The 17776-nt window shown below is 33.4% G+C and overlaps 1 protein-coding gene across 3 annotated transcripts in view; it reads left to right on the forward strand.

The window, feature by feature from the left end:
* Nucleotides 1–17776, forward strand: part of PRMT3 (protein arginine methyltransferase 3) — a 108726-nt gene that overhangs the window by 30684 nt on the left and 60266 nt on the right. For all 3 annotated transcript variants that reach the window (XM_028517211.2, XM_028517213.2, XM_036029143.1), the window contains 2 exons: nt 1854–1953; nt 16401–16479. In XM_028517211.2, the coding sequence (XP_028373012.1) occupies nt 1854–1953; nt 16401–16479 (179 nt within the window). The remainder of the gene's footprint in view (nt 1–1853; nt 1954–16400; nt 16480–17776) is intronic.

Raw genomic sequence — 17776 nt, forward strand, 5'->3', positions numbered from 1 at the left:
TTATTCACTGCAGAAATTATTACAGAAAATGAAATACTGACCAAGGTCAGAAGGTAAACTGGGAAAAAAAATAGTTAAAATAGCAGACCCATGATTTATGCACAGCCTTTACTGGGGGACATTCATTTTCTGGGTGAACTTCCCATTGAAAATGACTTGATGTCCTTGCATTATCTGTGAGGAAGATAGAAATATTAACAATGCACTTTGATATATTTTAATTTTTCAATGTCAAACTGTTTCATGTTCTTTATAGAAATATGATTGATTTTATATGTTGGTTTTGTATTCAGCACCTTCATACTTTTATTATTGTAATAATTTGTTTATAGTTTATTTGCTGTTTATATTCATAATATAGTAAGACCTAACTATATAATATAGTTAAAAAATCCAGTTTAAATGTACAATAATATAGGTTAAAAGTAAAAGAATAGAGAAAGATGTTATGTAAGCAACAGTCATTGAAAGAGTTGAAGTAGCTGTATAAATATCAAACAGAGGAAACATTGTAGGACTTATCAGGAATAAAGAAGGGCATTTTATAATGATTAAAGATCAAATAATCAAGAATATATAATAATACTATACCTATATTAGTAAAATCTTCAGACTACATGAAGCAAAAACTGACAGAAGTTACAGGGGAAATAGACAAAATTTTAGGAGATATCAGTATAGTATGGGATTCCAGGTCAAAATATGAAAATCAGTTGTATTTCTATTAGTAGGTACGAACAACTAGAAATTGAAACTTTTAGAAATCAGCATTTTCAATACAACCAGAATTGCCAAACAGGGAGGGATAAATTTAACAAAATATGTCTCTAAGACATGAACTATGCAGAGAATTAGTGACAGCAAACCTTAAAACTCATATGGAACCAAATGACCTAGAATAGTTGAAAGAATTTTTTATTTTTAAAAATCTTTTTATTTTTAGTTTTTTCAATTTAATCGTTATTGTATTTTTGCCCTTACCATTTGGTTCCCTTAAGCCTGTTCTCCCCAGCAGTAACCACACTGTTATCCATGTCCATGAGTTCTTTTTCCTTTTTGCTCAATCCCTCCACCCAAGATTTTTTTAAAAGAAGAATAAAGTTGAAGGATTGATACTGTCAGACTTTGTGACTTAATTTAAAGTTAGAGCAATTAAGAAAGTGTTCTATTGGTAGGATATACATCTAAATGTTGAGGCAGAATTGAAAGTCCAGAAATAAAACCATGCATAAATGGTCAGTTGATATCAAAGTACTTCTGTAAGTTAATGATAATTTTTCAACAAAGTTGAAACTATAATTTGTGAAAAGTTTTCCAAACAAATTTTTCAACACCATAAGGAAAAAAATGTACATGATACTCTATTGGAAAAATTAACTCCAAATGGAAACTAAAAAAAAAAAAATAGAAGAAAACATAGGTGAAAATATTGATGTAGGAAAGCATTTCTTAAATATGTCACCAAAAGCATGAACACACACACAAAAAAGTGTTAATTGGTCTTTATCAAAATTTAAAACTTCAGCTCTTCAAAACATAACATTAAAAAAATGAAAAAGGCACAGTATGATAGACAATATTCATTATAACATAAATCTGACAAGGTTTTATCCAGACCATGTAAAGACTTCTTAAATATCAGTAATGTTATAACTGACCTGATTTTTTAAATGGGCAAAATTTAGACATTTATGAAGTGACCAAAGGTAATTATATGCCCAGGAAATAAATAAACTTTGAATATACTTTGAGTTCCACAAAATAATTTGAACAGTTGTCAAGAGATTATGTAATTTGACTAGTTTTCAGAATCTGTTTAACATACTAATTTAATTTATTGTGATAATTTTCAGACTAAATAAACTTGAAGATACTATCATACTAATTAAAGGAAAGATTGAAGAAGTTCGTCTTCCTGTAGAGAAAGTGGATGTTATTATATCAGAATGGATGGTAAGTTTTGCTTAAAAAAACTACTTTTATTGGTTTAAGAAAAAAACAATACAATAGCAGTTTTTCTGCACTTAATTGTATTTAATAAATGGCAGAATGACACATTATTTTAAAAACAGCTATAGTTTTTCTATGGTACTTGATTCTGAAATAGCACTTATTTACTGCTCATTCATAATCTTTTAAAAAAGAAGGTAAATTAACTTTTTTCACTTTTAAAGTCATAAGAAAGAATTACTGTGTTATTTTTTATTTTCTAAATTTTAGAGACTTAACTTTTATGTTTGCCTAAAAGCCTCCAAAGACGAGTAAGGACTTATTAGGACTGTTTTGTCAAAATTAACATGATGTTGCCCTGGCTGGTGCATCTCAGTGCATTGGGCGTCGTCCTGCAAACTGCAAACCTGAAGGTTGCAGGTTAATTGCCAGTCAGGGGACATGCCTGGGTTGTTGGTCCGGTCTCCGTTTAGCGGTGGGTGAGAGGCAGGGATTGATTGATGTTTCTCTCCCTTTCTCCCTTTCTTCCCCTCTCTCTCTAAAAAAAAAAATTATAATGTTGCTTTTATTGCTATCATACTGAATGTCCTCCCTTTTTGATCTTTTAGGTCAGGTTGTGTCTTTTATCACATAAAGTAGAATTTATTGGCATTGTTAAAATAATAAAATTAAGGTACACTATGTAACTTTATAATTTACTTTTGAAATCGATAAGTAGCATATTTATTTTAAAATGTATGTAAAGTAAAACAAATGGTATTTGACAGCTGATTTGACTTACTGATAAGCCAATTTGATGAAGACAAAGTGGATAGTATTTCTAGATAGACAAATTTTTAACCATTTGGAAAGTTTTAAGCTTTGTTTTTTCAACTGTATTTGATACATATTTTCATTAAATGAATTTATCAAAAAACTGAAAATAGTTTGCTTTATAATTATACATTTTGAATAAACATAGTAACAATTCTAGCAAAATAGCTGGGATTTCAGGAAGTTTCTGCAGTGTTCAGATTTCATGTAGTGTTAAGTTTCAGTCAGGAGCCAGTGACAAACAGTCGTCATTGCTACTCATTCGTATGTGAAACAGTGTGTTGATTTTCTTAATGCTAGGGTTGGCTTTTAACAATTCTTAGTCATAATGTCATTATTCTCACATCAAAGAATTTGTGTCAGCACTGTGATTTCCATTATGAATTGAATGAGAAAGTATGAATTTAGTTATATATAATTAAAAATCCAGCGTCTCTTTTAGGACTACAGAAAGGTTCTTTGGAGGAAGAACATTTGAGACATTTACTCGGCAGCTGTTGAAAATATTTTATATTATTTTGTGTTTATTCTGGTGTATGGTGTAAGTTGGTGGTCTAGTTTCATTTTTTTGCATGTACCGATCCAGTTCTCCCAACACCATTTATTGAAGAGGCTATCTTCACTCCATTGTATGCTCCTGCCCCCTTTGTCGAATATAATTGACCATAGAGATGTGGGTTTGTTTCTGGGCTCTCTGTTCTGTTCCATTGATCTTTGTGTCTGTTTTTATGCCAGTACCAGACTGTTTTGATTACAGTAGCCTTGTAGCATAGTTTGATATCAGTATTGTGAACCCTCCTACTTTGCTCTTCCTCCAGATTGCTGAGGCTCTTTACAAAGGTATAACTTAAGAGTTTGCTTTATCTTGCTGTCTACCTTCTAAGCATCAGTGGAATTAAGTCTAGCCCGTTGTGTTAAATGCATTAGGGAGAACATTAGACACTGTAATTTATTCTAAGACAAGGGATTCTGGATGACCTTTTTTTTCTCTAATGAAATTTGCATTTAAGCTTTTAAATAGGCTTGGGCTAAAAAGTTTTGAGTCATCTTTGAGGTACAGCAATATCATTTATAATATCTTCTAAGTCATGTAGGTGTCCTCCTAACTTTGGTACTTCCACTGGGATTTCGAAGCTGAAAAGCAGAAAAATTCAAATTGCATAATTAAACAAGGATCAGGTTTGCTTTATAAAATATATCCAGCGGTTTTCAGACATTTGTACTTTGCCTGAAATAATGGGCAAGTGATAAATAACTATTATAAAGTCACAGTTTCACATTTCAGCATTTTAAAATTAAAGTACATTGCATAGAATCCTCTATCTTTGAAAGAATTTTTTTACATATAGCAGTAATGATACAAAAATCTGGAATAACCCAATTCTAAGCTATAGCATACATTTTTTTTCTCTTTTTGAAAGTATTTTCAACAGGGAAGGACACGTGAAGAATATACCCTGTAGAACTGGACACAGACGTTTAATGTACTTGGTATCCAGCATAGCAATGTAGTCATCAGGTATTGCAGAGAAACACACCTTTTCTTCTACTGTGGCCCACTAACTGTTCCATGGCTTAATGTAGATATGTTTTCTGTGTACAGTTGTTCATGAACTTGGCCTTTATTTTTGGAAGATGTTCTTTGATAAGTATGTAATTTTTAAAACCCAATAATTTATGTTATTATTGTTTAATAAACTATCACTTATAGATTTAGACTTTCCTTTAATTTTACATTTTCATTTTTATTGAATGGGATTTCCATTTGATAAAATTGTGATCAGTTAAATAGAAACAGCTTAATCTCTACAAGATGTTAATATTTATACCTGTGAGTATCTGTTCCCATTTTTCACATTTCACTCTACCAATGGAGCTGTTCTTCTTGGCTTTTTATTTCTGGTGGACTAATAAAAAAGTAGGTATCCCTAATTCTTGTTCATTTAAGCCAGATTGACTCATTTGGTATTGCTGTTTTCCATCTATGTTTTCAGCTTGACCTCCTAGAAATACATAGATGTGATCCTGGAATTATATGATACCAATGGCCAGGGAAGATTGTTTTTTTCACCTATTTTTTTTGTTGTTGTTATTAGGACCATCAGCAGAATTACACATACTAAGTGAACTTTATGTTTCATAGTCACTGATGATATAAATTCAAGTTGCCTAAAGTCTCTTGTAATTTTTCTATCTAGGTTTGCTTCAGAAGTGACCTAAAATTTTCTTTACTCAAATATTCTTGGTTTTGTCATTAAACTTAGGAATTAACTTTTTCCATCCCATTTCCCCCTGCACTGGTGTATTTGTGCAATGTGTATGCATGCACATACCCATGACCATAATGATGGGGTATCCTTTGTTCGTATTTAATGTTCCTTCCTATTGGTAAGTAGGATTTTATAGACTGTATCATTCAGAAAACATGGCTTGTGATTTGGTCTATATCAACAGTCCACAAACTAACTGTGAAGCTGCCATAGGTCATATTTTGAACTGTTGGATGTTGAAATGTTTTTGCTGTTTTTAGTTTGGTTGGCAGTGAAGCCAGGCATTTCAGCCAATTGTTAGACAATAGTTGGCCTTCCCCGATCTGTTTTTGTATCTTAAATGATAGAATAATAATTATATAAGTAGTTTAGTAAGTTAGATAAACTGAAGTAATCTTAGAGTCAGGAAAAGTATAGATTAATTAACAATACAAATTTTCATTTGTACAGGTATATTTTTGCATTTCCTCTCTTTGACAAAAATATGTTTGTGACCTGAATTTAAGGATTTTTTGAAACGTATATTTTTCCTCTTTTATGTATATTACTCTGAAAATTTTAAGCTATATAAAATTGTACATGGCCCTGGCCATGTGACTCAGTTGTTTGGATCATCGTCTCATAAACTGAAAGGTTGCGGGTTTGATTCTTGGTCAGGTCCCATGCCCAAGAGGCAGGCTTGGTCCCTAGTCAGGACACGTACGAGAGACAACTGATCGTGTTTCTTTCTCACGTCGATGTTTCTTCCCCTCTGTCCCTCCCTTCGCCTCTCTCTAAAATCATTAAGCATGTCCTTGCATGAGGATTTAAAACAATTAAAAACTGTTCATTTAGTATGTGTTGTTTTGTTTACTTAAAATATTTTCTGAAATGAGCTTATGTCCAGTGTTTCAAGATAAAGAAATATAAGACATAACACATCTTGCCATGTATAATGCGCACTTCTTTGCCCAAATTTTTGAGGGAACAATAAGGGTGCACATTACACATGGGTATAATGGCCACATAACATGGGTACAATAATCCTGTGTACAACCCACATAAAACACATGGGTGTGCATTATGCACAGCAAAACACTGTGCTCCCCAACTCTACATCCTGCCATTTTTTTCCTTGCATTTCTCATCTCTGTTGTTCCATTAGAGAAAAAGATGTGTCTTCACTGTCGCATTTCTTGTATTTAAAAAAGCAATAAAAATAACCAAAATTTAAAATTGAAATAAATTATAGGAAGTTATATAAAATTAATTGTAAAAAAGTTCTTTTGATAACAAAGATTAGCATTGTTTTCATGTCTTTATTTCTATTTCTATAGTCCTATTTTTATTAGTATATTTTTGGCAGAAATAGTTTTCCCCTTAATGGAAAGAACTGATGATTAGTGAGAGCAAAATATGTGTTACCAAATTACCTTATTTCTCTTATTTTTCTGACAGAGTTTCTTACTCTAGTTTCCAGTCTGTTATTAGGGCTCTTCTCATGTCTTCTGCTCTTCTGTTTCTGGGCACATAACAGAATTGAACTCTCTTCTCTTGGAAGTTCAATGTGGCCCTATGGCTTGTCTGACCCTTGAGCGGTTATAATAAGCAATGCCTCTTCTCAACCTGTAATACCAGAAATAAGTCTTTTGTTTGTTTGAAGTGGTAATTTGGGGGTTGTTGACTCAGGATAACCTAACTTGTCTTGACAGATACTTAGTTCATTTATGTTAGTCATTTCATTTTTTTTTGGTGTGATTTGATGAGTAGACATGCTTAATTTTTAATGTATCAAATTTATCAAACTCCCATTATGGTTTGAGTTTTTGTATCTTATTTAATAAATCACTCAATAATTGCCATTATATATTTATTAGACTCCTTCATCTTCCATGCCTTTTAACCTCCTTCATAATTTTTAATGTTTTGGTTTCTGGGCTGCACCCTGGATAATTTTTTCAGTTCAGTCCATCAATTCACTAATTCTTTGTAAAGTTATTTCTAATAATTTGTTAAACTCATCCCTTGAGGTTTTATTTCAATTTTTTAAAATTTACTTTTAGGAATTCTCTTTAGTTCTTTAAAACTTTGTTTACTTGCTTGCTGTTACTATCTTGAAGCTTCTTTTCATTTCATGAATAATAAATATACTTCCTTTTTATCCTCACCTGAAGATATGTTTTTATTGACTTTAAAGAGAGAGAGGGAGGGAGGGAGGGAGGGAGGGAGGGAGAGAGAGAGAAACATTGATGGGCTGCCTCCCATGCACACCCCAGCCAGGGATCGAGCCCACAACCTCAGTATGCACCCCAACCAGGGGTTGTTTCCCCAGCCTTTTAGTTTGGGATGACGGTCCAACTAATTTAGTCACCCAGCCAGGGCAATTTAATTGTATTTTTAGGAGTAGAATATTCAGTTATAATTAATGATTTTTTCATCCACTGTGGGGGTTAGGCATATTGTTTTAAAAAAACATATTCATCGTCTACCCTCATCCTTGAAACTGATTCTGTGAGTCTGGAATAAGGACCACGTGTATTTGGAAAGATCTTAAGATGATACACTTTTTTTCTTTTTTTTTTGATAGACTTGCTGCTGATTGGACAGTTTGCTGCAGTTTGGGGAAAAGGGTCAGTGTGACTGTCAGTCTTTAGTTGATTAAGTGAGAGTGCCATCTAGTGGAGGAAAGACTTTTAAAGTAATAAAAGTTTTTCTTGTTAGAAAATTAGCTCTTGTTCTGAGCTTTGTTCTCCATAAGTCCATGCCACTGAAAAGTGAGAACTGCATGTTGTAAGGTGTGAGAAGAGGAAAAGGAAGTAGTCATGCAGGACAGCAGCAAGCACGTAATAGGTGCCTAATATCTGATAGGTATTACCATTATTCTCATTCTTCTTGCATGGAAGATAGTGATTAAGTGAAATAATAATGAAAAAGGAGCTGCTCTGACAAGTGTTTGTGGTATACATATAAAATTTATTACTTTTTTGACTAAGTAATAATTTGTAGAAGTTACAGATCTTATCCTCCCTTGTCTTTACCCTACCACTTAGGACTTACCCTGAATCCACCAACAAAATCTGTCACCAGTTTCTAGTGTATCCTTCCTGAAATATTTTAATCTGTTATAAACATGTACGCATATGTGTCTTCCCACCTCTTGGCACAATCATTCATTTAACAAATACTGTGCGGCTTCTATGTGCCAGGTGCTGGTCTAGGCAGGATAGAGCATCAAGAAAATAGATTACAACTCCGCCTTTGTATTTAGTGTAGGTAAACATATTCTACATATTTTTTTACAGCTTGCTTTCTCCACTTTTAAACCTATCAGTTTCCCTTTATTACTGCTGTAACTGCATCCCACATTTTTTAATTCAATTCAGAATATTACCCTAGTTATTTCTGCTTCAATGCATAAATTATTTAGAAGCATGTTGTTTGATTTTAAGTGTTCAGAATTTTTTTAGATATCTTTCTGTTACTGATTTCTAGTTTGATTTGGTTGATATCAGAGGCCATGCTGTATACATTATCATTCTATTAAATTTGTTCAGACTTATTTTATGGCTCAGCATATGGTGTCTAGTTGAATGTTCCACATTCATTTAGAATGAATGTGTATTCTGCTATCCTTGGGTGAAGTATTATATAATTATCAATTGGGTCAAGTTAGTTGGTAGCACCATTTAATCTTTTAAATCTTTATTTTTTTAAGTCTGTTTTTTTATTAAGTACTAAAAGAATAATAATGCAGTTTCTACCTATAGTTCAGAAATTGTTTCCCTTTCCAGTTCTATTAGTTTTTGCTTCAAGTATTTTTATGTGATTTTTAGGTGCATGCATATTAGGATTGTTATGTATTCTTTTTTTTTAGTTACATTATTATTTTTTAAGATTTTATTTATTTTTAGAGAGGGAAGGGAGGGAGATAGAGAGAGAGAGAGAGAGAGAGAGGGAGAGAGAGAGAGAGAGAGAGATAGAGGGAGAGAGAGAGAGAGAAAGAGAGAGAGAGAGAGAAACATCAATGTGTGGTTGCTGGGGGTCATGGCCTGCAATCCAGGCATGTACCTTGACTGGGAATCGAACCTACGACACTTTGGTTCGCAGCCCACGCTCAATCCACTGAGCTATGCCGGCCAGGGCTTGTTATATATTCTTCATAAAGTTTGACCTCTTTATTATTCCAAAGTACTGTTTTTTTTACCCCAGATAGTATTTTTGGCCCTTTGGTCTGCTTTATCATTTTTTTAAATTAATTGAGTACTAGAACTATGTACTGTTCTAAGCATTTATAAACAAATAAATGTGTGTTGCTTACACATTATTATATTAATATATTATATTAATATATATTAATATAATATATTTAATACAATACATCACTTTTTATATTAATACAATATATTATTATATATTATAAAACTAGTCATATAAATCTTCCTTCAAAAGTGCTTAGCATCAGCACATTTGAAGATCAAAGTGTCAAGTGATGGACTGGGGAAATCTCTAAAAATACTTTGCAATTCAGCATCAATACTTTGCAATTTCAATATCTGAGGCTATTGTAAATATAATGGTGAAATATGTAGAGGTGACTTTACATCCTATAAAATCTTCTGAGATCAGACAAGATCAGATACATCCTGTAAAATCTTAAGCTCTGTACATTTTAATACCCCAGCAAATAACACTGTAATGGGAGAAAGTGCTTACTGAATTACATTGTGGATGTCTCTGGAGCGGTGGCTCTCATGGAGCGAGGGTGCTGACTGTTGCACCCAGGGGTTATTGGTCAGTAGGAAATGTCTGCAAACATTTGAGGTTACAGTGGGGGAAGGAGAGAGTGGGGACAGGAGGACAGTGCTGCTGGCCTCCAGTAGGTGAAGTTAGAGATGCTGCTAAGCATCTTACAATGGACAGAACAGCCCCACAATAAAGTATTATATGGCCCAAAATGTCAGTAGTGCCAGGATTGAGAAACCCTGCTTTAGAGATCTCATTTCTATGCATTGCTAGTAACTCAAGCTTCCAACTTAGGTGGTATTATAAAGGCCACCTGACCTAATCTTGGGCATCAAGGAAAATTTTTCTTAAAAAGTGGCATCATGACTACATTTCGTCACATGGATATACAGTTGAAGCTTCCTCAACCAATCTGCATTTAATTTAGAAGCTGATGTTCTGCATTTGTTTTGTATAATGCCTGCTGTATTCCTGTGACCACCTGGACATTTGAAACTAATAAATTATCTTGATTGTTGCTCCTATTCTGTCCCTGTTAGTTGGGTTATGTGTTTACCAAGAGCATATTGCATTGTTTGCCTGCTAATTTATGTGAAATCAATTAATATTAACATAAATGTTGAGCAAGCTTGTAAGGAAAATGTTGAGTAGTCAGACATATTATGAAATATTAGGAGTGAGGGGGTGAGAATTATAGAAATCAGGGACTCTCTAATTGGCAAATGCCCTTAGAATTTTTCTATTTTTTATTTAAATTTTTCCATTTTTATTGAATTTATTGTGGTGACAAAGTCTAATAAATCTTTTCCTATTTTAAAACAACCCAAACTGGGCTTTACTTACAATCCATTGAGTGGGGTTTATGTGCAGAAGCTAGTGAAGATTTCAGTCAATGGATCCATTCTCAAAGAGTACTGGTAAACAAATTTACATTTATATGTTTTTACTAAAAGTATATTGTTTTCCATTAACAAATGACTAGTAATCCTAATAACACTGGATACATTGAGTAAAATTCTATCTACAGTAAATCTTACAGAATTTAGAGTAGCATTGGAAAAATTGTTGTCAGTTACTGATTATACTTCAGAAACATAAGTATTAGGGATTGGATTTTGTAGGCTTGTTTATTTGTTGGAAGTAAACTTTTATTTTTATCTTTAAATCCAGATTATTGACTATTTGTTACTAGACTTTCTAGAGATTAACTGTTCATCTTATCTGTGCTTCTCCCTTGACTCACTCTTTATATATATAAATATTTATATATATATATATATTTATTTACGTATTAGTGCTTTTTGGAGAGAGAGAAGAAGGGGGAGAGAGAGAAGAAGGGGGAGAGAGAGAGAGAAACATCAGTTTGTCATTCCACTACGCATTCATTGGTTGCTTCTTGTATGTGCTCTGACTGGGGATTGAACCTGTGACCCTGGCGTATCAGGATGATGCTCTAGCCAACTGAGCTACCTGGCCAGGGCCCTTCCCTTACTCTTTTAAATTGTTAATTCTACCTAAGGGTGTATGGGTAACTCAGTTATTTGAACTGAAAAAGAACATAGACAATAGAAGCACCTTATTCTGAAGATATCACAAGTTTTATTTATCATTAATTTATTCCAAGAAGATATGAGCAGGCAAATAAGGTTATTATTTCAATGAATAATGTTAATGTTCTAGTTCCAGATTTAATCAACATGTTCCTTTTTTAATAATTAGTTTTTGAAGTGTAAAATGCAAATTTTAATTTTAAAAAGTAAATGTCAGTTTGGAAAAAAGATTGCCCCATGAGCATCATGGGAGAAAATACTGGGTGTAATTCTCTTCCAGATGGCACCCCTACAGGTGAAGCAGCAGCCTGTGAAATTACAGTCTGAATTACACTGCAGATGAGCAGGGCATTTGGAGCAAAGCCTTCTGATATCAGTAATGAATGACTTGGTTCAGAACCAAGGACAATTCCCAGGAAATTAAAGGCTATACGGTCACGGAGGGAGCCTATAGTAAAATGAAGTTTAGCAAAGTGGAAAGTTGAGAGAAAGGACAATAACCATTAGCAATACATATATAAATCTTTTCATCTGCTAATATTTTTAACAAGGTATATTAATTTACCTCAAAAATGTATATTGTTTCTACATATATTCTGGTACAATAGTTGATTTTTTCTAAACTGATAATTTTCACAATAGATGGTGGGTACTAGTTGCCAACTAAGCTATCGCTCTGAAACATTATGAATCATATACCTATTGTAAATTCTAATCTTGTTTAATATGCTGTATGAGAAATTTTTATTTCAGAATTTGAGTACCTAACTGTAACTGTAGTATAATATAGTACAAATGCCAAATCTTATTTTCCGTTAAGTAAGTCAGTTTAAGAAGCAACATAAAGTAATGATTCAGAACTTGACCTGTGTTGTTAGATCAAGGTTCACATCTTGGCTCATTCAACTGTTTCCATGATTATGAGCTTTCTTTTTTAAGATTTTATTTATTTTTAGAGAGGGAAGGGGGGGAGATAGAGAGAGAGAAACGCCAATGTGCGGTTGCTGGGGGTCATGGCCTGCAACCCAGGCATGTACCCTGACTAGGAATCGAACCTGCGACACTTTGGTTGGCAGCCCATGCTCAATCCACTGAGCTACACCAGCCAGAGCTCATGACCTGTTCTTTAAGTCCCCTTATTTTAAGTTAAGTCCCCTTAAGTTAACATTCCTAAGCCTTATTTTCTTATCAGTTAAATGGAAATAATAATTTGCGTTAGGGAAGAATTAGATAAGATAACCAAATATAAAGGCACTTAACACAATGAACTTTAACAATTATCACCACTATTATTTTAAAATTTTAGGAGACAAAAGAACCTTCTAAAGAAGAATGTTATTTTTAATTATAAACCAGTGAAGAGTGAAAAAAGTAAAAAATGGGAAAGGCAAAAGAGGAAAGACTTGTAATGACTTCTGCCAAATTAAAGAGTCATCTAATGTGTGTGTGTTAACTCTGTGCCAGTCACTGTGCTGAATCCTTTACAGGTATCGGCAAGAGCATTTGATCACTTGCTTTTGGAAATTCCCTGGCCTAATTGTGTTGGCTTACTCTAAAAAGTGAGAAGCAAAGACATGGCATTTAGGAGAAGGTATTTTTGCTCCCAGGGATGATGATGATGATATCTTTGTTTGCACTCTATCTCACTATTGAATTTAGCGACAATGGGAATTGAATTTTAAGGCCACTGTTTTGTAAGGCCTGCTAAAAATTGTCCAGTGTTACTTTTCCAGCAATATGATTAAATAAAACAAGACACTTAACCTCTTTAGCACTGATTTATCTAATGTGAAAATTAGGTTTTAATAATTAGAACCTTAGAAAGTATTTCTAATACTGTCCTACTTATCAAGATTCTAACCTTACCTAAGGTCATCATTAAGGGGTGTGTGGGAAAATGCTTATTGGGGTTTATTATTTTAAATGAAAGCAGACATAGGGGAAAGTATTATGAATAAATACGAAAGTTCAGGGTATTAAGTAAAATTGACTTTTGGGGGGTTAGGGGTGGGCAATCTCTGTGGTTACCTTTTTTAAGAAGAATCTTAAAGTTAGAATTGGCATTAATTTATCCAATTTGACCAAATTATTTTGATTGGGTTTTTAAATTTTATTGATTTTAAAGAAATTTTGAGCAAATGTGTATGTAGATACATGTATGTTTTTAAATATACATTTTGGTATGCGCATGCATACACATAGTCTTGGCTAATGTGAAAAAAGAAATGACACAAGAAAATGTGTCCTGATAGATTTCTGGGAAAAAAGGAATTTTAGTTCTTATTCATGGACTGTAATATATGAATATTCACTAAATAAATGTTACATGATTCTGGACAGCCTGGTAAGCCTTTACTCTCTAATTTATTAGACATAGTTTTAAAATTCTGATTATCCTTTACAAATATACTTTTTAAATAGATCTTAATTTTTTTCTGCTAAACTAAGATTTATCGTTGCAAACCTTTGACGTATATGAACATACTTAATCCTCACAGCAACTGTATGAAATAGAATATGATTGTTATTGTCACTTTACAGGTGAAGAAACTAAAGCACCATGAAGTTAAGTTACCAAAGGCCACAAGGAAAAGGGGACTCATCTGGGATTTAAATCCAGGAGTCCACCCTCTCAACTACGATACTATTGGTATTGATCATAATACCACTTTAAAATACAGTATAATTTAACCTCTGATGAGTGGCTAAGAGTAACTTGATCGTTATAACTTGATTGCAATAAAGGAGCATGTTGCTAGAAGGCAGGACTTTCACCTATTGATCAAAGACGTTTTTGGTTTGTAGTGCATGAAAGTAACATGACATTTGAGTATATGGGAGCAAAATACTTAGATTTAGCTAACTGCTTTGAAAGAACAATAATTCCAGAAACAGTTTTGACACAATGCCAAATCAGCAACAGTGTTTATACCCCCTTCCAAAAAAAACCCTGGAATATAACAAATACTTAATTTGTATCAAAATGTGAATTTATTTTAGTCTAATATTTTAACAGTCAACACTCTTGGAAATAGAGACCATTTTTTCTTCAACCTATTTACATGTTTTACCAACTGATGGTTTTCCATAGGGTAAATAGATGCCTCTTCTTTGAATAATTCCTTGACATAAATTATAATTCACTTTAATCAACAGATGAATGCTTATTTGTTAGCATTTGTGTGCATAGATTGAGTTATGTCCGATTGATAAAGATTTCTTATTTGAATTCCAGCAATCCCTTGATCTTTGAATACACAGATGGTAATGGCAGGGAACTAACTCTTAAGAGTTAGACGTGTTACTGAGGTACTCTATCCACAAAAAGACTTTCTACCAAATCTTTAGTAAACACATTAAGAGCTTTGTTGCAAAATCTTTCTTTTGTAGTCAGTTATTTTCTTATCAGTGAATTTGTGTGTTGGATGTAAATGCCAAAGTAGAATTGCTAGTGGCAATTTAATTAGCTTCCTTCATAAGTGATTCAAGCATGAGAGCTGTATTTTCTGTAATTTAAATTTGCTGTTAATCTCTTGGGAAGATTATCCCTTTGGTTTTGCAGGTTTTCCTTGTTCTAGAAAAACTTTAAAAAATTTTATTTTTGTTTGTTGTGGTGGTTAAAGATAATTGTACTTATCCAGCCCTGGCTGGCATAGCTCAGTGGATTGAGTACGGTCTGTGAACCAAAGCATCGCACGTTCGATTCCCAGCCAGGGTACGTGCCTGGGTTGCGGGCCATGACCCCCCAGTAACTGCACACTGATGTTTCTCTCTCTCTCTCTTTCTCCCTCCCTTCCCTCTCTAAAAATAAATAAAATCTTAAAAAAAAGATAATTGTACTTATCCTATCAAAGAGTTACTTGTTCTAAAACAAATGAGTGAGAGAAGTTTTGATTTAGAATGTTAACATTCGGGTAAAATTCATATTAGTTCACCTTAAGCAGTAATAAGATATATTATACTCTAAGCACTACGCTGAGCACTTAACTTTCCCTGCTTCTCAGGGCTGTTGGCGGATGGACCCCTAGAAGGAGAAAAACTGGCTGAAACTGGCATTAATCTCTCACTTATGATTACTTCATTGTTTATTTAATAAACTGTGTAGCATACTGTTAGAATGCACTGTGTTTGTGACACCATTAATGACAAATTATCTTTCCATTTGTGCTGTGAATATCTTTTCTTGGTGGGCGATTCATTATTGTTCTCCAAAATTGAGTATACTGGGGTAGTGTTTCATGAACTGTACTTCAAACAACACTATGGTGCAAGGCATTGATAGATGTTGAATAGAAAAAAAAAAGGTCTCTAGTCCATGGGTGGGTAATGCTTGGTTAAAATATGTTCAGTCCTTGTTACCACAACACTTCTCAAAACTATTAATGTGCTAGTGTGTGTTATGAATCTCCAAGATGAGGATGTAGCATCTGGTCTTTCTTGAACCTCTTTGATTAAAGATCCCCTCTCCTTTTTCTTTAACCAAAGAGCAAGTCACTGGGCAGGAAGTAGTTTGGGAAAGGGTGTTCCTGACCAGGATATCTCAACTTTAGCCCTGTGCCATTTGGGACCAGACGCTTTGTTGTAGGGGCTGTTCTGTGCATTATAGGATGTTTGTCAGCATCCTTGGCTCTCCCTACTAGGTGGCAGTAGTATCCCTCCACCCAGCCCTGAGTAATACAATCAAAATATCTCCAGACATTGCCAGAAGTCCCCTATGGGGCAAAATCTACTTGAGAAACACTCCTCTAGATTAATTTTGTAATATCCCAGATAGTTACAGGTTTTGTTAACAGTTTCCATCTGAAATTTTTGTTGAGGAAGGAAGAATAGTCTAGGAAGTGGAAGCACAGGTAAAGAAGGTTCAGCACATTCTACAGTAATAAATTTTCTGGGTTCACTTTATGCATTGGCCTGATTTTCTAATAATTACCATGTGCAGAACTTACTGCAAAAAATAATTTCAAACTTTGCAGAATATTTTATGGCAGAGACAAAAATATGTTTTTTAATAAAAGAGCAGCCAGATATTTAAATTGATCTGCTTGTGAGGATATTGCACATTTCTAAAATCCCTTTTTTTTTCTCTTTTCTGCAGGGCTATTTTCTGCTTTTTGAGTCTATGTTAGATTCTGTTCTTTATGCAAAGAACAAATACTTGGCAAAAGGAGGATCGGGTGAGTATAAAATTTTAGTTTTAAGAACCTATTTTCGTCTGGCAGAACCAAATGAACCTTTGGGTTTCAAATAAACTATGCATGACTGAGAAAGATCCCAATAGAGATGAAAGATGTTTTGATGTTTTCATTAGATGAAGCTTAAAGACATCCATTTAATACACTGCTGGTAGTAGAACATTGTATAAGATATTCAGGATTCAAAGTTAATGGTATTCTCAGGAACATTTTTTTTATAAAAACAGTAAAGACTAAATTTGGAAGCCCTTTGATATTTAAATCAAAATGTAACAGAAAAATTTTTATTTTTAATTCTTATGACATTTTGTTTTCTTTTTTCCAAAAGGCTATTTCATGCTAGGATGGAGATTGTTCATTTTAGTGGCAAATTTTCCATGACTTCACTAAATATGTAAACCTGATTTCTGTATGATTTAATGAGAACTTTAAATAGTGAGTGGTTTCTACTAAGTTGTTAAAACACAACATACCCAATCAGTATTTTTAAATGGATCCTAATAAATTTGGAAGACTTTCTTTTTATGTCCCTGGTGAACTTCTAATTACGTTAACTCTCCATACTCACAGTGAGAATGTGTTTTTACAGGCCTTCTGATATGAACAGTTATATACAAACAAAATGTTCTCTTTCAAGGCAGGGGCTATGTTTTTCTCACCTTTGTTTCTTCAGTGAGCTCCATTGCTCCTGCAACAAAGATGGAGCATCATATATGTTTATTGCATTGAATCATTAAAACTGGATCGAATAGCCTCCGTCTCTCTTCATTCACCTCTCCATGTACTTTCCTTTTCACAAAGCTTCTGAATTAGTAAATGGTGTCCATTGTCAGAGTACAATTGGGAAAAGTGTTACATAAAAATGGATGAAACGGAGACATTTTGAACTAGTGACATAAAGCACTGGACCATAGTTCTGCCTTCTGCCAATCTGTCGTCTATGAAATTACTTTGGTAGTTATGGTATAACAGAAATCAGTAAAGACAAAACATGAAACAGAAAATTTGGAACAGTAGGGTTCTTTTTATAATAGCATTTAATGGATTGCCTTTCTTTTTCAAAGTGTTCTAATTTTTTTTACTATATTTTCTGCAAACATTTGAAGATATGTTCCTAATCTCTGACATGAACATGGCTAAAATTTTTTGATATATTTTACTCAGCAACTCTTGGCTTTTTATATAAATGCACTGGCTTTTTTTTTTTAAAGAACGAGAACTACAATTTAATGATTAAAAATTAGTATTATCTATCATTTGTTGACTGTCTATACAAGCT

The sequence above is a fragment of the Phyllostomus discolor genome, chromosome 6 (genome assembly GCF_004126475.2).
Source record: "Phyllostomus discolor isolate MPI-MPIP mPhyDis1 chromosome 6, mPhyDis1.pri.v3, whole genome shotgun sequence".
In the NCBI taxonomy this organism is placed as follows: Eukaryota; Metazoa; Chordata; class Mammalia; order Chiroptera; family Phyllostomidae; genus Phyllostomus; species Phyllostomus discolor.